The 16,985-nt window shown below is 42.6% G+C and overlaps 1 protein-coding gene across 3 annotated transcripts in view; it reads right to left on the bottom strand.

Moving 5' to 3' along the window:
• LOC106610847 (bcl-2-modifying factor) overlaps positions 1-14,394 on the bottom strand; it is a 28,630-nt gene extending 14,236 nt beyond the window's left edge. For 2 of the 3 annotated variants that reach the window (XR_001329991.3, XM_014210480.3), the window contains exons 1-3: positions 14,252-14,394; positions 10,861-11,060; positions 10,266-10,459 (exon numbers count right to left, since the gene is read on the bottom strand). Coding sequence is in view for 2 of the 3 variants with exons in the window: in XM_014210480.3 (XP_014065955.1) it covers positions 10,266-10,459; positions 10,861-11,035 (369 nt within the window). In the remaining variant the exon portion in view is untranslated. Of the gene's footprint in view, positions 1-1,653; positions 5,398-10,265; positions 10,460-10,860; positions 11,061-14,251 lie in introns of those variants that run through there. The other variant, XM_014210478.3, reaches the window with a different exon arrangement.
• Between the last annotated feature and the right edge of the window lie 2,591 nt (positions 14,395-16,985).

Raw genomic sequence — 16,985 nt, 5'->3', positions numbered from 1 at the left:
TTTTCACTCTGTCAATTAGGTTAGTATTGTGGAGTAACTACAATGTTGTTGATCCATCCTCAGTTTTCTCCTATCAAAGCCATTAAACTCTGTAACTGTTTAAAAGTCACCATTGGGCCCACATTGAAATCCCTGATCGGTTTCCTTCCTCTCCAGCAACTGAGTTAGGAAGGATGCCTGTATATTTGTAGTGACTGGGTGTAGTGATACACCATCCAAAGTGTAATTAATAACTTCACCATGCTCAAAGGGATATTCAGTGTCTGCTTTTTTTACCCGTCTACCAATAGGTGTCCTTCTTTGTGAGGCATCAGAAAACCTTCCTGGTCTGTATGTCTCAATCTATGTTTGAAATTCACTGCTTGACTGTGGGGCCTTACAGGTAATTGTGTGTGGGGTACAGAGAAAAGGTAGCCATTCAAAAATCATGTTCAACACTTTTATTGCACACAGTGTCCATGAAACTTATTATGTGAGTTGTTAAGAAATATTTTACTTCTGAATGTATTTAGGCTTGTCATAACAAAGGGGTTGATTACTTATTGACTCAAGACATTTCAACTTTTCATTTTTAATTAATTTGTAAAAATGTCGAAAAACAATTCCACTTTGACATGGGGTATTGTGTGTAGGTCAGTGACAAAAATCGAAATGTAATCCATTTCAAATTCAGGCTGTAACACAACAATTTGTGGAAAAAGTAAAGTGGTGTGAATACTTTCAGAAGACTCTGTAAGTGTTTCAAATGACATCATCAGTGTGTATGGTGTGATTTTAACCGCTTATGAGTAGGCATTGCCTACTAATTGCCTACTAATTAGTTGATGATGTCAGTGGAAACACTTATCCTCCACTATCTTTTATACTACAAATCATAGAAATGTGCAATTTTCACATATGTTGATGTTGGGTTGGTGCTGGAGATTATGAATATGAAGTTGACATTTTTTTTAACATTTCCCTTAAAGCATAAGGCATCACATTAAGTATGATATTCCATCACTTTTACAGGGTCCAATAATGCACAAGGGACATGTTTATATCTGTCATCGGCAATATATCAAGCCCCCTGCACTCAGAGCGCCAGTAGAACCCTGGTAAAGAGTGTCTCTTTACCAGTAATCTGCAAGCACAGCAGCAGTGGCTCTGACCTTTGTCGAAGTGACAGTAATGCAGAGCGATGGCACTTCTCTCCTTTGCTCTATACATGGACACTCTTTACCAGGGCTCTGTTGGAGACCAGGACACAGGTCTTCTGTAGTTGCTATTCATCCTCAGTGTTGCCATCGCCCTACTAGACAGGTGTGTGTGTGTGTTCAGACAGAGCAGCTAAGCATTCATCCTCAGGCCAAAGGCCCCATCGCTCCAACCAAATGAATGAACTCTCAGTAGGAGGGATGTGATGAGCACTACTAATGCCAAATGCCTGGCTAACTTCTAATGGTTGGCTGGCTATCCTCAGATGGTTGGCTAGTTTCAAGTGGCTTCATTTCACAATGATGCTTGTAACACATGGACGTCTTGATGTTTGACATTGTAGGAGGGGAGAGAATAATAAGTTCTGCCTCAGCACAACTTGAGTCATTTATCAAGTAACCACAACATCTACTTTTACCAGGGGACCTTTTTGGGGAGAAAAATAACAGAGAAACCTTTTGCACTTTTAATACCATTTTATTGAAAAAAAAGAGCCAAAAAAACAAGAAGAAATTCAGAAAAAGATTTGCAGAGAAAAGCTCTTATATGTACAGCATATTGCACTACATAACAAATTGTCCTTCGACAACAAAAATGAAACGCTAAAAAATAAATGAGTGCACAGTACAGTCTCGAAAACACACAGTCAATGTTTACAGAAATGCTACATTTTCACTGGGTCTCTTTTCTTGGGAGTACAGAGAGCGTGTGATAATCAAGACTTAGTTGAAACTGAGCAGTTAAAGGCATTTTCCAGGGTGTCAGTAATACATGTACAGTTCATCGGTTCCTTGGAAAGGACCATGTTTAATGGTGATGATGTCAGTTATCATATGGTGTACAACAGTGAAATACATTTTTCGTTTTGTTGTTGTCGTTGAAAACATGTTTACACCAGAACCAGTCACAAAAGGAATGTTTCAAGTTCATTTTTATACGAAAAAGCCCTTGATCTCATTGGACTCGTTAAAAAGATCCAACAAGTATTAAAAAGGATTTAAAAGCCTAGAAACTGTCCATATAAAACCTGGCCCTTTCATATGAAAAGACATTTAAAAAGTTACGAAAGACAATGACCAAGGAAGGTTCTTAATACAAATAATAAAAAAATAAACATACAAATTGAAACCTTCCTCAAAAAACTTCAAATTTAAAGAAAGTGGACTACAAAAATTCAAGACACTTACGGTTTATCCATAATATACAAAACTCACTCTTTTGAGTTCCTGTAGCCTTACACAGTGCTGAGATAGACTTGCCATATACTATCTGCACTACACAGCTTCAGAACCCTCTCTAACAAATGATTTCTGGGCACCATGGTGGCTTGTTTCTCTTTCAAAGAAATCAAAAAATGTCCTATACAGGTTATAGCTTCGTCAATGGTCTGCTATAGTAAAGACACACTCAGCTAGTTCAGCACCTGACAGACTTGAGAGAACGGTCCAGAGTACACTGTACAATAACACAGGGATAGCTCAGGGAGCCACCAGCTCTACAGACGCAAAGTACTTTCCAGTGCATGTTGATTACAAAAGAACGCTAAAGAAGACAAAAAGGACTGAACCCATAACCAATGCCCAGTGACTAAAGAAAAACGAGGCAAATTATCTGAAGGTTACTGATCCAGCTCCAAGCCATTGACCAGGAAATAGATTCTACTGCCGTCTACTGAATGGATGACGTGACGTGGCTGATTTAGATAAATGCCTTAACCGATTGGGCCCATTTCTGGAGATTATTACCCTCAGGGAAAAACCAGACACAGTGCAGACAACCATCGCTCTGCACAGTCAAACAAATGTATCATACACACATCTAGAACCAAAAAAAGGAAGATAAATTGCACACAAAATCTATACAGTAGAAAAGGGTGAATATACAAAAAATAAATATAAAATAAATACAAAACTGAAAACACTAAAAGTCCTAAAGGAAATGGAGGAGCAGTACACATAGATGTAGCCTACAGTAGACTGAGATAAGCAAGTTTAGAAACTGGTCAATGTGCTACAGTGAGACAGGAAGCTACGGTGACTGGCTCAGTGTTCAGGATCTGCAGGAAACAACAACAAACAACACCAACGTTCAGCTGATCTCTCACTGCCCCACATGCTTCTAACGTAGTCCCAGCCATAACAGAGTCATAGCAAGCATAATCATCTGACCACTCTGTCTAAAGTGTACCTTTGTATCTACGGTTATGTATCAAATGTATTTCAACTGATGCAGACAACAGAATTGGATTTAACCACTCATTTCCTTTGTCCTTCTACTCTACATGGGGAACTCTTACTAAGAGTATTGTATTTACCCTGGCCCTGAGACATATCTCCAGTATTCTAAATGAAGGATTGAAAAAAAGCTCTGATTATACAGACAGATGATGACACATAAGTACTGTAGGACCAAACATAACCGGGTTAATAAGAGTTGTGTCTAAAATGTATACTGCTCCTTCAAAATGGACGAAAGTAAAGTAAAAAGGCAATAAAATGTACAACAAACAGCATCTTCAAGAATACATCAAACAGATTCAAATTTCAACAGTAAATACAGTCTTCCACACTACCAGTTACTTCTAATCTCAGACACTTCCTCTTGTCAATTGGATTATCAGTGGTCATTTCTTTCAAACAGTTACACCACAGGATCTGAGGACAAAGAACTAATACAAGATCACCCCACAGGTACAAAAAGAAGTATAAAAGCCCATGTAAGAATCCTGAGAGGAGAAGAGAGGAAAGGCTGTTGTTTCACTGGTTTGTTTGCACATTATTTCATTGGTGTCCAGAATACAATTGAATATCTGACAGTGGGTTAAAAAGCACATCAGTTAGAGGGCTAAAAAACACTGGAATATCCAGCATCACTTGTACCGCAGACTGTTGGTCCATAGGTCAGTTCCTGTGATGATATGTGAATGAAAATGTGACTGAAAACATTGTAATGTTACCATGCGAAATCAGATACAGTTAAACACCTTCATTGAATGACAGAGGTTGGTTTTGTAACCTAATCTACTCCTGACTAATGTATTATAGTGCAAACAATGTGGATCCATAGCTCCACTTGAAGGGCCTGAAAGTCTTAAGAGACTAAAATGATCAGCACACTGTTTCTTACAGTGGCTGGGGTCCAGTTTTGGGACTTATGGAATTAGTAAAAGATCAATCTGAAATAGACTATGATTGAAAATACGGTATTCTCTCTTAGTAACTTGAAGTAACTCGTGGGATCCCCTTTGTCTCGGAAGTTGTATCTAAATTGTAAAAGTCTTTTGTCTGTAATGTCTTTTTCGTTATATGTCGGACCACAGTAAAACTAGCTGTCACCATTGGCGTCGGCTAATGGGGATCATAATAAATCGAAATCTACCTTCACACAACAAAGTGGCACAAACCACCTTAGAAGCCACTGAGTGCTCCACCATTTTGTTCTTCTTACTTTTGGTGACAGGGAAAAACAACAATTAGCGAAATCAATGCAATGAAAGTGACTGGAAGAGCAAAGAAAAATCAACATGTAATATAACAGTATTATGACAGTATACACAACCCCATTGAGGAGAAGGACGAGTTGAGGTGCAAAATGCTTTGTTCTGAGAAACTGTGCCTTTGGAAATTTGTAAGTTGTCAAGTTTGACCGATTATTTCCTGGGAAACTCCATGAACCACTCTTCTTTCCCTTCTTCAGATCCCTCCATCTCTTGCTTTATTCTGCTTGGTTCATGTCAACAGTTGTTGGGTTGTGGCAGGAGACATTGATAAGGCATTCCCAGGTCCATGGAGGCCATTCAAGATGTACACATACGGAAGTGCAAACAAATTCAACAGGAACAATGACTGTACAAAATACTACATCACACAATTACCAAAATAAGGACATCGTCCAGTAGAGGAATCTCGTGAAACAACATGGCATCTTCTTGGAAAAAAATCAACCTTGTAAAAAAATGGTTGTCTCCGTCCTGCGGTGACCTTTTCTCTCTCCTTTTCCCCCAACCGACCCTTGTTAAATTTGACAGTGCCATTAGGAGTCCAGTCCCTGTGGGAGAGGGGTGGTCTGGGCTTGTCTTCTCCATCACCTCCACCCTGCTCTCCCCCTTCCAGCAATGGCCTCCTGCTCAAACAGCAGGGTGAACAGAGCTGAGGCCAGGCGCCACCACATGGGCCTCATGTTCCTTTGGTTTCGGTGATACTGCAACAAAACAAGGGAGAAAAACAACCGAGTCAGAACAGGATGTGGACAGGATAGTCAGGAAACTGGCATAGTCAATGACAAATGATGGCATCATTCACTTACCAGGGTGTTCAGTTGGAGCTCTGGATGGTTGTCGGTGAGTGATGTGTGGTGATTGTCAGTGAGAGGGATCAACAGAGTAAATTGAGGAGGAGTAAGTCAAAACCAGAAACCGGAATGGCGCTGATATTTTCACAACAGTCTGTGCCTGTCCCCAGCACTACTTATTAACGCTGTCTCTTTGTGTGCAGGATTGAGAACCCTATATAGCCAGTGTAACACTAACTACCACCCCATGCCACAGACACATTCATTGCACAGCTCTTGTCTATGGAAGCAGAATCCAACAGCACATCCGGAGCAGCCTCCCTCTCTGGCAAGAGAGCCAACTGGACAGTGTGTGATTCGGAGGATAATGCTATCTCTGCCATTGAAAGGAGGAGATAAGATAATTGCACTAAATAGGATTAGGGAGCACTTGAGGAAGGGCGGAGACCCACAGAAATACATCTCAGTATGACAGCTGAGCTTAGCTCCACAAAGTAACTCATCTACAGACGAAACAGACACTACCGGACCTGATAACACCATGGCTATTTTTAGACACACACCATAAACTAACAAAGACCAGCAATAGGCTGGATAATACGTTTTGGCAATACACTGTAAGCACATTGCCAGTTTCAGGCAACATTATCCCATTGTATTCCAATTCCACCAAAGCGTGACTGCCGAGTTGACTTGCACCATCTTAACACGACAGCTGAGGCAGCATCTGTGTCCAACCCCAGAGATCAAGCTGTTTATAACTAGCCTGCACTCTCCATTGTGGTAAGACCCAGGTTCTCTGCCACAGCTTAAACCGTTCAAAAGATAGAGTCATATTTGTAGGAAGAAAACAGAAACCGCTCTGTTTATTACAACTGTATCTAGCGTTTATAGGAGGTGACTGACATAACCCCGGTTCTATGAACCAAGCGTGATTTTTTATTTTAGTTCCTGTGATCATTTTTAAATTAGGCGACCCCACATAGGGTCGCAACCTTTAGCTTGGGAAACGCTGTTGTAGAGTGTTGCGTAAGCTGGTGCCAGGTGCAAACCGGCTCCTGCACGCTCCACACACACCAATTTTTGTTAAAAAAAAGAAAATAAAACAATCTATCAGGAATCGCCATTGACTATTTGAGGGACTACTGGGGACCTTGATCGTGCTAGTTCTGTGTTGTAGCATTTATTTGAAGCTAACTGAGGGATATTTTCGATAAGTGCATAATAACACTGTCGACTTCATAAAGTCTTCTTCATAAATGTACATTATACGTAGCACAAATTGGACTAGTTCACCTGAAGACATTCTGAGCCCTAACAACAGCTGACATAGCAACACAGTTCTGCCTTGAGACAATCTTTCTTTAGATCTAATTACAACTACAAAGGACATTACCAAGCTCATCCATCTGTCTGTGATTACACCTGAACAGGCCAGCTCTCACAGAGGGCAAAGCCCATTACAGGTAGTTGTGACTGTCAGTAATGCTGTAAAGTGTTTGTAGGCCTACAGTGAGTAATACCAGGGCAAGATACTTCCAGGCCATCTGTTAACACAATGGGCTCATATCTTTTTATCAACAAACATTGCTTAAACCGCACCTAATGATATCAATGTGTACATGATATCTGCTTCACAGCCACAATGTCCTGTCCTCTAAAATCAGCAGCAGAAAGTCCCTGAGTTTGACAGTGACCTTTTCTCCTCTTCTAGTTCCTCCACCCAGCTCAGCTCAGAGATGATGGGGTGTGGGCCAGCCCTGTCGCTCACTCATGAGTCACGAGTCACACCACCAACTGTCTAATATGACTCGGTCAGGTTCTAAATTTAGCCAGTGATAGAGAACAGACACTAGCCAGAAGCAGAGTGTCATCACGCCAACACAACCCTAATGTGTTTTATCAGAGCCTCATGATGCTGGCTGTCTGTCTGTCTGTCTGTCTGTCCTAACGCTCACAGAGGCACTGGCTTATAAGCTACACAGACAGGCAACGACCAGTGGGCCAGAGACTCAGAGCCACACATCTCAGGACAGGAGCGGACAGCCAACAGGCAGGAGAGGACAGGAATCTAGACATATATATCTCAACAACTGTAGAGAAAGTGAAGTGCCCTTACAGAACAGTGAGAAGATAAGGAATGGAGATCTGAGACACACACACACACACACACACACACACACACACACACGGGACATTCAGTGCTTGGGTTTTCAACACTCAGCACCAGGAGGAGTCTTGGTGTAACCCAACTCTGCTCCTCGACCCGTGCAGACTGTGGCAGTCTTCCTGTCATTGTGACTGTCATTACTGCCATGTCTCAAATGGCTGCCGTCCTCATGTCATGTCAGTACTGCTCTGCTCTCGGGGCCTCTGCTCTGTCTCTCCAGCCTTCTCAGACAGAGCAGTTTATGTGTCAGCACCAACGCTCCACTTACACACTTAAGTACCTTACTGCCTCCCCCTGCCATGGGCCATGATGGTAGGATGATAGGGAAACGGAAGGGGTTGTTTGTGAGTCAGGCAAGGAGATGGGTGTCAAACTGCGTTTGAAAGCCTTCTGATGCTCTACAATACATGATTTCAATAATCGATTGACAAGAGCGAGAAATAAAGGGATGGAGCGAGAGACATATCATTGAAAGGTGGCAGTCCAAGTGAGAGATTGAAAGACTATCACACTCATGCTCACACATGCACGCACACACACACTTCCTCTCATGCACACACGTGTGCACACACACACGTGTGCACACACACACGTGTGCACACACACACGTGTGCACACACACACACACACACACACACACACACACACACACACACACACGCACACACACGCACACACACACACAAAGTTCTGCCAAGCACCAGCAGCCTGAGGTGGGTTACCTACCTCACTGCTGAAGACTGCATTACACAACGAAAGCACAGCGCCAGGAATAGCAGCCATGGGCTAAACTAGAGATCACGCATAAAAAAACACACTGATCTGTATGGGTTAGTCTGTCCAAGCATCACTCAACAGCAGCCAGACAGGCAGAGAGAAACTCTCAGAGACTCAGGCCTGTACAACTCCCTGGGCTGAGTGGGCTCTGCAGACAAGAACAGTAATTCTGCCCACTCGAATGACAAGAGAGTAGTCAATAACATCAAGGACTGAAATAACACCTAACTGTTGGTTGCTATATACAGTATGTTGCCAAAGTCAATATTCCAGATCCACTGTTCTCTGGGCTTGAAAAAAAAAAAAAAGTTACCTCAGTTGTTTTTTTCCTTAACTTGCTAGGCTTAGCAGTGTGGAGGAGTGCCCTAGAGCTCTGCAGCCCTAGAGCTCTGCAGCTTCAGGATATGACATCACAGTGTTCTCACTCTGACTACTCTCACTTGTTGTTGCGTTTACCCAGTGAGTAAGGAGAGAGCAAGAGCCACTTCCTCATCCTCTGCCCTGGTCTGTCTCTGCTGTACGTCAGTCCGTGTATCGCAGCCCTGATAACATAACGCCTGCCTGACTCTGCCTTTAACTTCCTGTGTCACATCAGATGAGTCACGGTGCAGTGTGGCTATAGGACAGCAGTCTGTGGTATTAATTTAACCTCAGCCGGAGTGTGGGAGAAAATCAGAAACACATCAGCGAATATGAAGTCTGCTTAGTTACACCAATCTGTAGTTTCAGAGCCAAAATAAAGCCTTGAATATCTATCTATATGAGACTGAAGAGGTCCATGCACTTCATGAAAGCGATTTTGAGGAAATTCAAGACAGTTGTCTTTAGTTGGTCAAACCCCTAAGCCCATTAGATTGCGTGTGCATTAAGTGAGTGGGCCCCTCCCGGCCCCTCCTCCAGACACACAGCCCTCTTATTTGGGAGTGTCTTGTGGGTGGTGGGGGCAACTGATCTGCAGGACTGGCTGGAGACTCCCTAACCACATCTGTTCCCCCGGGCTCATGCGCCAAGCTTCGGGTTACAACATGTTTACCTAGTCCGGCCACTTCTGCTTTTTCTCTGTGTGAGAGTGTGTTGAGTGTGTTTATGTGTGTAAGTGTGTGCCTTTAGTTTTTTTCTGCTTGATTACTCTCTTAGTGTTTCCTTCTCCTCAAAACGTGCCATTGGTGCTCTGCAGAAAGAAAATCTCAAGATCCACAGTTCTACCACCAATACAACCAAATGTATAGTATGTCAAGCAGAGGAGGCTGGCGGAAGGAGCTATAGGAGGACAGGCTCATTGTAATGGCTGGAATGGAATAAATGGAACAGTATCAAACACACCAAAGATATGGAATCCACATGTTTGACTCTGTTCCATTAATTCCATTCCAGCCATTAAAATGAGCATGTCCTCCTTTAGCTCCTCCCACCAGCCTCCACTGATGTCAAGAGAGTCACAGTCTGAGCTCTTCAACGTATTCAGCACAGTAACTAGCAATGTCACCCTGACCATAATGTCTGTGGTGGACTCCTTCATGCCCCCTGTGGCACCGTGGCAGCATAGGGAGGAAATGGGGGGAGAGAGGCAGAGACAAATAAACAGGAAGCTGGGGGGGAGGGGCTGCCCTGGTTAAGCTGTGTCTTGGAGGGGTAGAACGAGAGGTCAGAACAATGGGCTAATTCATGTTCACTGGCCAAAACAAACATGGGACACTTAGACATGACTACAACAGATGCCCCTAAAGAAGCCACTTCTGGTGCTCACTCTCTCTGCAGGCCCCTGAGTACAGTAGGCCTATCCAGTGTGCTTTAGCTGTGTTGTGCAGTCAGTCACAGTGGGTATCCTCACCAGTTGAAGGTGTTCTTGGTAGAACTGGTCTCCGATGAGTTGGAGTTTCTGTCCAATGCAGACCTCCATGCTTTGCGCTGGCTGCTGTTGAAGCCGTTCCATCCTCCCTCGCTCCCCCTGATGCTGCTCCTGAGGCCCCTGGTCTCCAACCTGCTCAAACCGCGCTGGAAAGTGCAATCGAAAGCCTGCGTTGCCTGTAGGAAAAAGGCCATAGATACTGGTCAGGTCAATTTCATAAGCCCTGCAACAAATAACACTCCAAAGTTTACATACAGTAATCTTCTCAATTACCAGCGTTATCTGTAGTGTGCCAGGACAAAGAGGGCATCACTGACAGACAGCGCCACGGTGTCCCAGTAAAGGGTCAGTTATACAGGTATGGCCTGTCGTCACGTCTGCACAGGGCCAGGCTAAATAACCTGATGTGGCGCCATCTGAATGGGAAAGCAGCTGGGTACACTACACACAGGTCATAAAAGCTTCTGTGGCTCGGACTATCAGGCGCCAGGAGCTGACTACAGCAGAGTTCCACTCTTACCTATTTCTCACACTGTGTTTGTTTGTGTGTGTGCGTGCGTGGGTTTTTAGGCCTCACCATAGAAGAGTGGTCTGGGCTCCTGGGCCACCCCACAGGGCAGCATGTCGTTGGGCAGTGCCAGGGCAGGGCTGGGTGTCTGGGTGCCTCTGTCCTCGTACTTTATTTCCCTGAAGGCTGTGCGCCAGCAGTGGGAGGAGTCTGGCACAAACACATCATCCTCCTCATCATCCATTCGGCAGAAATCTTCTAAGACCTGCCTAGAGGGAGAAGAGAGAGAGAGTTAAGCATATTGCTCTGCTAAGACGTCCATTGACTACTGTATTGATATTGACAAATTGGGATCTTTACCTTCAAATCAATGTGGATTCTAAACATGTCTCTCTCTGTACTAATGAGAGGACCTAGCCTCAGGCAGGACCATAGAGAACATTTACCATTTTGTAAATGTACTTGGTCATTTGGTCAGAACAATAATTACTATTAAAGACAACCTTTCTAATCCATAATAACTACCCTTCTATAAATAAAGGCCATGCTGGCTGATCCAGCCAGAGCAGAGTACAGCCCGTAGAGGAGATCTATGTGGAACAGAAAGCTAGCAGAGCTCTTCTCAGTCTGTGGTTGTGAAGCACAGTGCTGATTTAGACAAATCGCTCAGCTCATCATGGTGATCAAACCACACAGTTGGCTGTGGTTTGGAGACTCGTTGGCTAAATGTACCAAAATGGGGGGTTTGGCAGACAGGGTTGAGTGAGAGGCAGTCTCCATCTCTCTCCGACCTCAACCCAGCGGACCTGTGGCTAGCTTGGTCCCTCATACAGTCCAATGGCTTAAGACTATACCATGCAGAGTAGCTGAGACAACAAAGCCTAGACTTGCAAATATGACAAACAGGCTTAAATGACAAGTCTGACGCTTGGTCTAGAGACTTGCTCATAATGAATAGGTCTACATTTCTAATGAGATTTGTAAAAGAAGATTTGTAAAATAAAAAGGGAAAGAAGGGAAGAAAAAAAGTGAAAAGCTTCTCTACAACATTGCTGCAAGATCAAACTTGAGGATCCCTCCAGTACTGGCAGAGACTCATGCTAGGATCCTCCTGAGGCCCTTGGCTAGCAGAGCAGACAACAATCTCTCTGTTTGGTTAATTCACAGCATCACACAGCCTTCAGCGATATGGCGGTCAAAGTGTTATCAAAATACTGCTGAAATGTAAGTAGCCCCGTGAACCCTTTTAGAACTCTCCATCAATACTGTAATACAGGGTTAGGCTACTACCACACCACTATACACTTCCAAATGAGAGTCTGCCGCAAATGGGTAATGACAGCCTTGGATGAAGAAAGACGGAGCCAGTCTCTTCTTCTCTCCTTGGATTTGTCAACATGCCAGGTTCTGAGGATGCTTTTTCATTTCTTCACCAAAAGAGATTTGCCTCAGTTTCTTTAGTGCCTATTATTCTGTGTAAAGAGGTTTGCTATGGCACCCTGTATACATTCGCAATAAACCCTACATGCAAAACCACTTAGTGCGTTGTTTTGACAAACACAATACCAGAACATGGAAGTTGCACAAAAGTATATTCTGGTGGTATTTTGTTACAACTACCATTCAGTTCTCTGCCACAGACCAAAGTCTGTTCCCTCAAGTGTGTGTCAACCAGTGGCTCCCCCTGCTGTATTGGGCTCAATTGATTCGCAGATAGTCTACTTTCACTCAAGACAGCTCTAAACATCACCCCCACACATACTGACAACACACACACACAACAATAAGGGGTGTGGTCAAGACGGATGTGTTGAGCAAAGGACACTAAGACTATTCAGGTAACTGACATTAGTAGCCTATAGGCCAATCCTTGACTTTGGCATTTACAAAATAGCCTCCAACACTCTTACTCTGCAAACTGGATGTGGTCTATCACAGTGCCATTCGTTTTGTCACCAAAGCCCCATATACCACCCACCACTGCGACCTGTATGCTCTTGTCGGCTGGCCCTCGCTACATATTTGTCGCCAGACCCACTGGCTCTAGGTCATCTATAAGTCTTTGCTAGGTAAAGCTCCGCCTTATCTCAGCTCACCTGTCACGATAACAACACCCACCCGTAGCATGTGCTCCAGCAAGCATATCTCACTGGTCATCCCCAAAGCCAACACCTCCTTTGGCTGCCTTTCCTTCCAGTTCTCTGCTGCCAATGACTGGAACGAATTGCAAAAATCGCTGAAGTTGGAGACTTATATCTCCCTCACTAACGTCAAACATCAGCTATCTGAGCAGCTAACCGATCGCTGCAGCTGTACATAGTCCACCTGTAAATAGCCCATCCAATCTATCTACCTCATCTCCATATTGTTTTTATTAACTTTTTTGCTCTTTTGCACACCAGTATTTCTACTTACACATCATCATCTGCACATCTATCACTCCAATGTTAATTTGCTGATATTGTAATTACTTTGCTACTATGGCCTATTTATTGCCTTACCTCCTCGCCATTTGCACACACTGTATATATACTTTTTTCTATTGTGTTATTGACTGTAGGTTTGTTTATTCCATGTGTAACTTTGTGCTGTTGTTTGTGTCGCACTGCTTTGCTATATCTTGGCCAGATCGCAGTTGTAAATGAGAACTTGTTCTCAACTGGCCGACCTGGTTAAATAAAGGTGATATATATATATATATATATATATATATTTTTTTTTTATTTTTAAATAGGCTATGGTTCATAATAAGTCAAGAGACTGAGCTGTGAGATATGGGAATGACAACCGTCTCTCTCAACTGTCAAGCGTATTGCATAATTTATTGTCCGGCCGCAGATATTCTTGATCCTCTTCTTTATCGTGAGATTCGTGGCACGCTCTGATTATTTTGAAGGAACCTGTCATATCTGTCTTATTACACTTGCTAATGAATTTGTTGATAAACTATGCAAGTTATTAAGCAAATTTGAACGAATTAGACTATATAAACTAAAACACAGATGTGTTATTTCCCAACTTGAGTACTTGGAAAAATTGCTTGCTTGTTTAGAGTTTGAGTAAAACCATTGGAGACAGTGGAAATGCAGACACCGTGCCGATAGACCTAAGCTCTACTGAGAGGGAATGCCAATTCGACGCGCACACAAAATAAAAAAGACTATGTTATGTGGCTGGCCACGATTGTTTTGCCATATCACATCAACACGCAACTACTGTCAAGTCAATAGTCAAATATCCATATAATGTCCTATATCGGTGAGAAATGTCCACACATAATGAATGGGAATAGTCCCAGCGACAATACCGGGGGTGGTGTGAGAGATAATGTAGCGCGACTCAATGGCACAATGTCCAACATTTTACAGCACAGGCAGACCAGCAAAACAAAGATACAATAAAAAACAACAGGTGAATGACACTGTTCAATTTATTTGATACATTATGACCAGGAACTCACCACAAGATATGTCCTTCGATGATATTACCGGTGTATAGAAAAATGTAAATGGTCTCTGTTCACTGTAAACCCAAGAGGATTTAGTCCGTATCACTCCACCGCAACTTTGATTCTGTGAGACAAATGGCAACAAGCTGATTTCATTTCACAGGCATCAGCTACAAAATCTCTCCGCCCTCAAATACTGGGCGTGAACATAAGAAAGAAGTAAATAAAGTGGTCTTAAAGAAACAGCAGTATGAAGGCTATGTTTAATTGTGTTACCATAGAGTGTCTTTGGCGTTTCAATGTGAGTAGTGTATGGCCCTTTAAGAGCTCTTTAGCATTTTGTTTTCATAACCAATCAGAGGGTTTGTTTTGATCCTGCTTCCAAATCGTGTATTCAGACACGTGGATGGGAAATTCCCTCGTGCGTGAGAGAGCTTGGGTTTGTCGCTTACACTCAGCTAACTAAATTGCCATCAATGAAAGTAAGAACAAGTGAGCACAAAGGGTTTATAGGCTACTACTGCATATTCGATATAAAAAATGAATGTCAGTGATATTATGAATTTGAAAAAAAATTGAAAGTTGTAGGCTACTAAAACTCTAATGACTGGGTTGCAACACTATGCCCACACAATCTTTTTGCTATGACTAGACACGTTTCTAAACAGATGTAGGCCTAATACTAACAGTCTGTGGCAAAATGTTATGTTCATATTTAGGATGACATTGCCTTTTAAAATGATAAACTTAGATCAGCTAACACAAGGTGCCATTGGAACACAGGAGTGATGGTTGCTGATAATGGGCCTCTGTACGCCTGTGTAGATATATATATATATTTTTTTAATCAGCCATTTCCAGCTACAATAGTCATTTACAACATTAACAATGTCTACACTGTATTTCTGATCAATTTTATGTTATTTTAAATGGACAAAAAAATAGCTTTTCTTTCAAAAACAAGGACATTTCTAAGTGACCCCAAACTTTTGGATGGTAGTGTATATTTTTGTAAAATACTTTTTTTAGGGAGTCGATCAGCTTTAATATTTCAGATAGATTGTGGCTTCCATCAATGTCATTGTCTGAATCCTTTCCAATCCCCCATATACAGTGCATTCGGAAAGTATTCAGAACCTTTGACTTCTTTCACATTTTGTTACATTACAGCCTTATTCTAAAATGGATTAAATCATTTTTTTCACTTATGAATCTACACACAGTAGCCCTTAATGACAAAGCAAAAACAGTTTTTAGAAATGTTTGCAAATGTATAAAAAAAATGAAACATCATATTTACATAAGTATTCAGACCCTTTACTCAGTACTTTGTTAAAGCACCTTTGGCAGTGATTACAGCCTCAAGTCTTCTTGGGTATGATGCTGAAAGCTTTACAAATCTTTATTTCAAAGTGGTAGTCTCTATAAGCTTGGCACATCTAGCCATTTGGATATTTGACCATTCTTCAAGGCAAAACTGCTCCAGCTCCTTCAAGTTGGATGGGTTCCACTGGTGTACAGCAATCTTTAAGTCATACCACAGATTCTCAATTGGATTGAGGTCTGGGCTTTGACTAGGCCATTCCAAGATATTTAAATGTTTCCCCTTAAACCACTCGAGTGTTGTTTTAGCAATATGCATAGGGTCATTGTCCTGCTGGAAGGTGAACCTCCGTCCCAGTCTCAAATCTCTGGAAGACTGAAACAGCTTTCCCTCAAGAATTTCCATGTATACAGCGCCATCCATCATTCATTCAATTCTGACCAGTTTCCCAGTCCCTGCCGATGATAAACATCCCCACAGCATGAAGCTGACACCACCATGCTTCACTGTGGGGATGGTGCTCTCAGGGTGATGAGAGGTGTTGGGTTTGCGCCTGACATAGCGTTTTCCTTGATGGCCAAAAAGCTCAATTTTAGTCTCATCTGACCAGAGTACCTTCTTCCATATATTTGGGCAGTCTCCAACATGCCTTTGGTGAACACCAAACATGTGTGCTTATTTTTTTCTGGCCACTCTTCCATAAAGCCCAGCTCTGTGGAGCGTACGGCTTAAAGTGGTCCTATGGACAGATACTCCAATTTCCACTGTTGTCACGCCCTGGCCATAGAGAGGGTTTTGTTCTCTATTTTGGTTAGGCCAGGGTGTGACTAGGGTGGGCATTCTATGTGCCCTTTTCTATGTTTTGTGTATTTCTTTGTTTTGGCCGGGTATGGTTCTCAATCAGGGACAGCTGTCTATTGTTGTCTCTGATTGGGAACCATACTTAGGTAGCCTTTTCCCACAGGGTTTTTGTGGGTAGTTAATTTCTGTTTAGTGTTTGCACCTTACGGAACTGTTTCAATATTCTCTTTGTTATTTTTATTTTAGTGTTCAGTTATTAAAATAAGCATGAACACTTACCACGCTGCGTTTTGGTCCGATGATTCATCTTCTTCAGACAACGAATACTGTGACAACTGTGGAGCTTTGCAGCTCCTTCAGGGTTATCTTTGGTCTCTTTGTTGCCTTTCTGATTAATGCCCTCCTTGCCTGGTCCATGAGTTTTGGTGGGTGGCCCTATCTTGGCAGGTTTGTTGTGGTGCCATATTCTTTCAATTTTTTAATAATGGATTTAATGGTGATCCGTGGAATGTTCAACGTTTCGGATATTTTTTTATAACCCAACCCTGATCTGTACTTCTCCACAAATTTGTCCCTGAGCTGTTTGGATAGCTCCTTGGTCTTCATGGTGCCGCTTGCTTG

Source organism: Salmo salar, chromosome 09, assembly GCF_965601325.2.
Source record: "Salmo salar chromosome 09, fSalSal1, whole genome shotgun sequence".
In the NCBI taxonomy this organism is placed as follows: domain Eukaryota; kingdom Metazoa; phylum Chordata; class Actinopteri; order Salmoniformes; family Salmonidae; genus Salmo; species Salmo salar.
The sequence above is the reverse complement of the archived record's forward strand: the minus strand, read 5'-3'. Positions and strand labels throughout refer to the sequence as shown.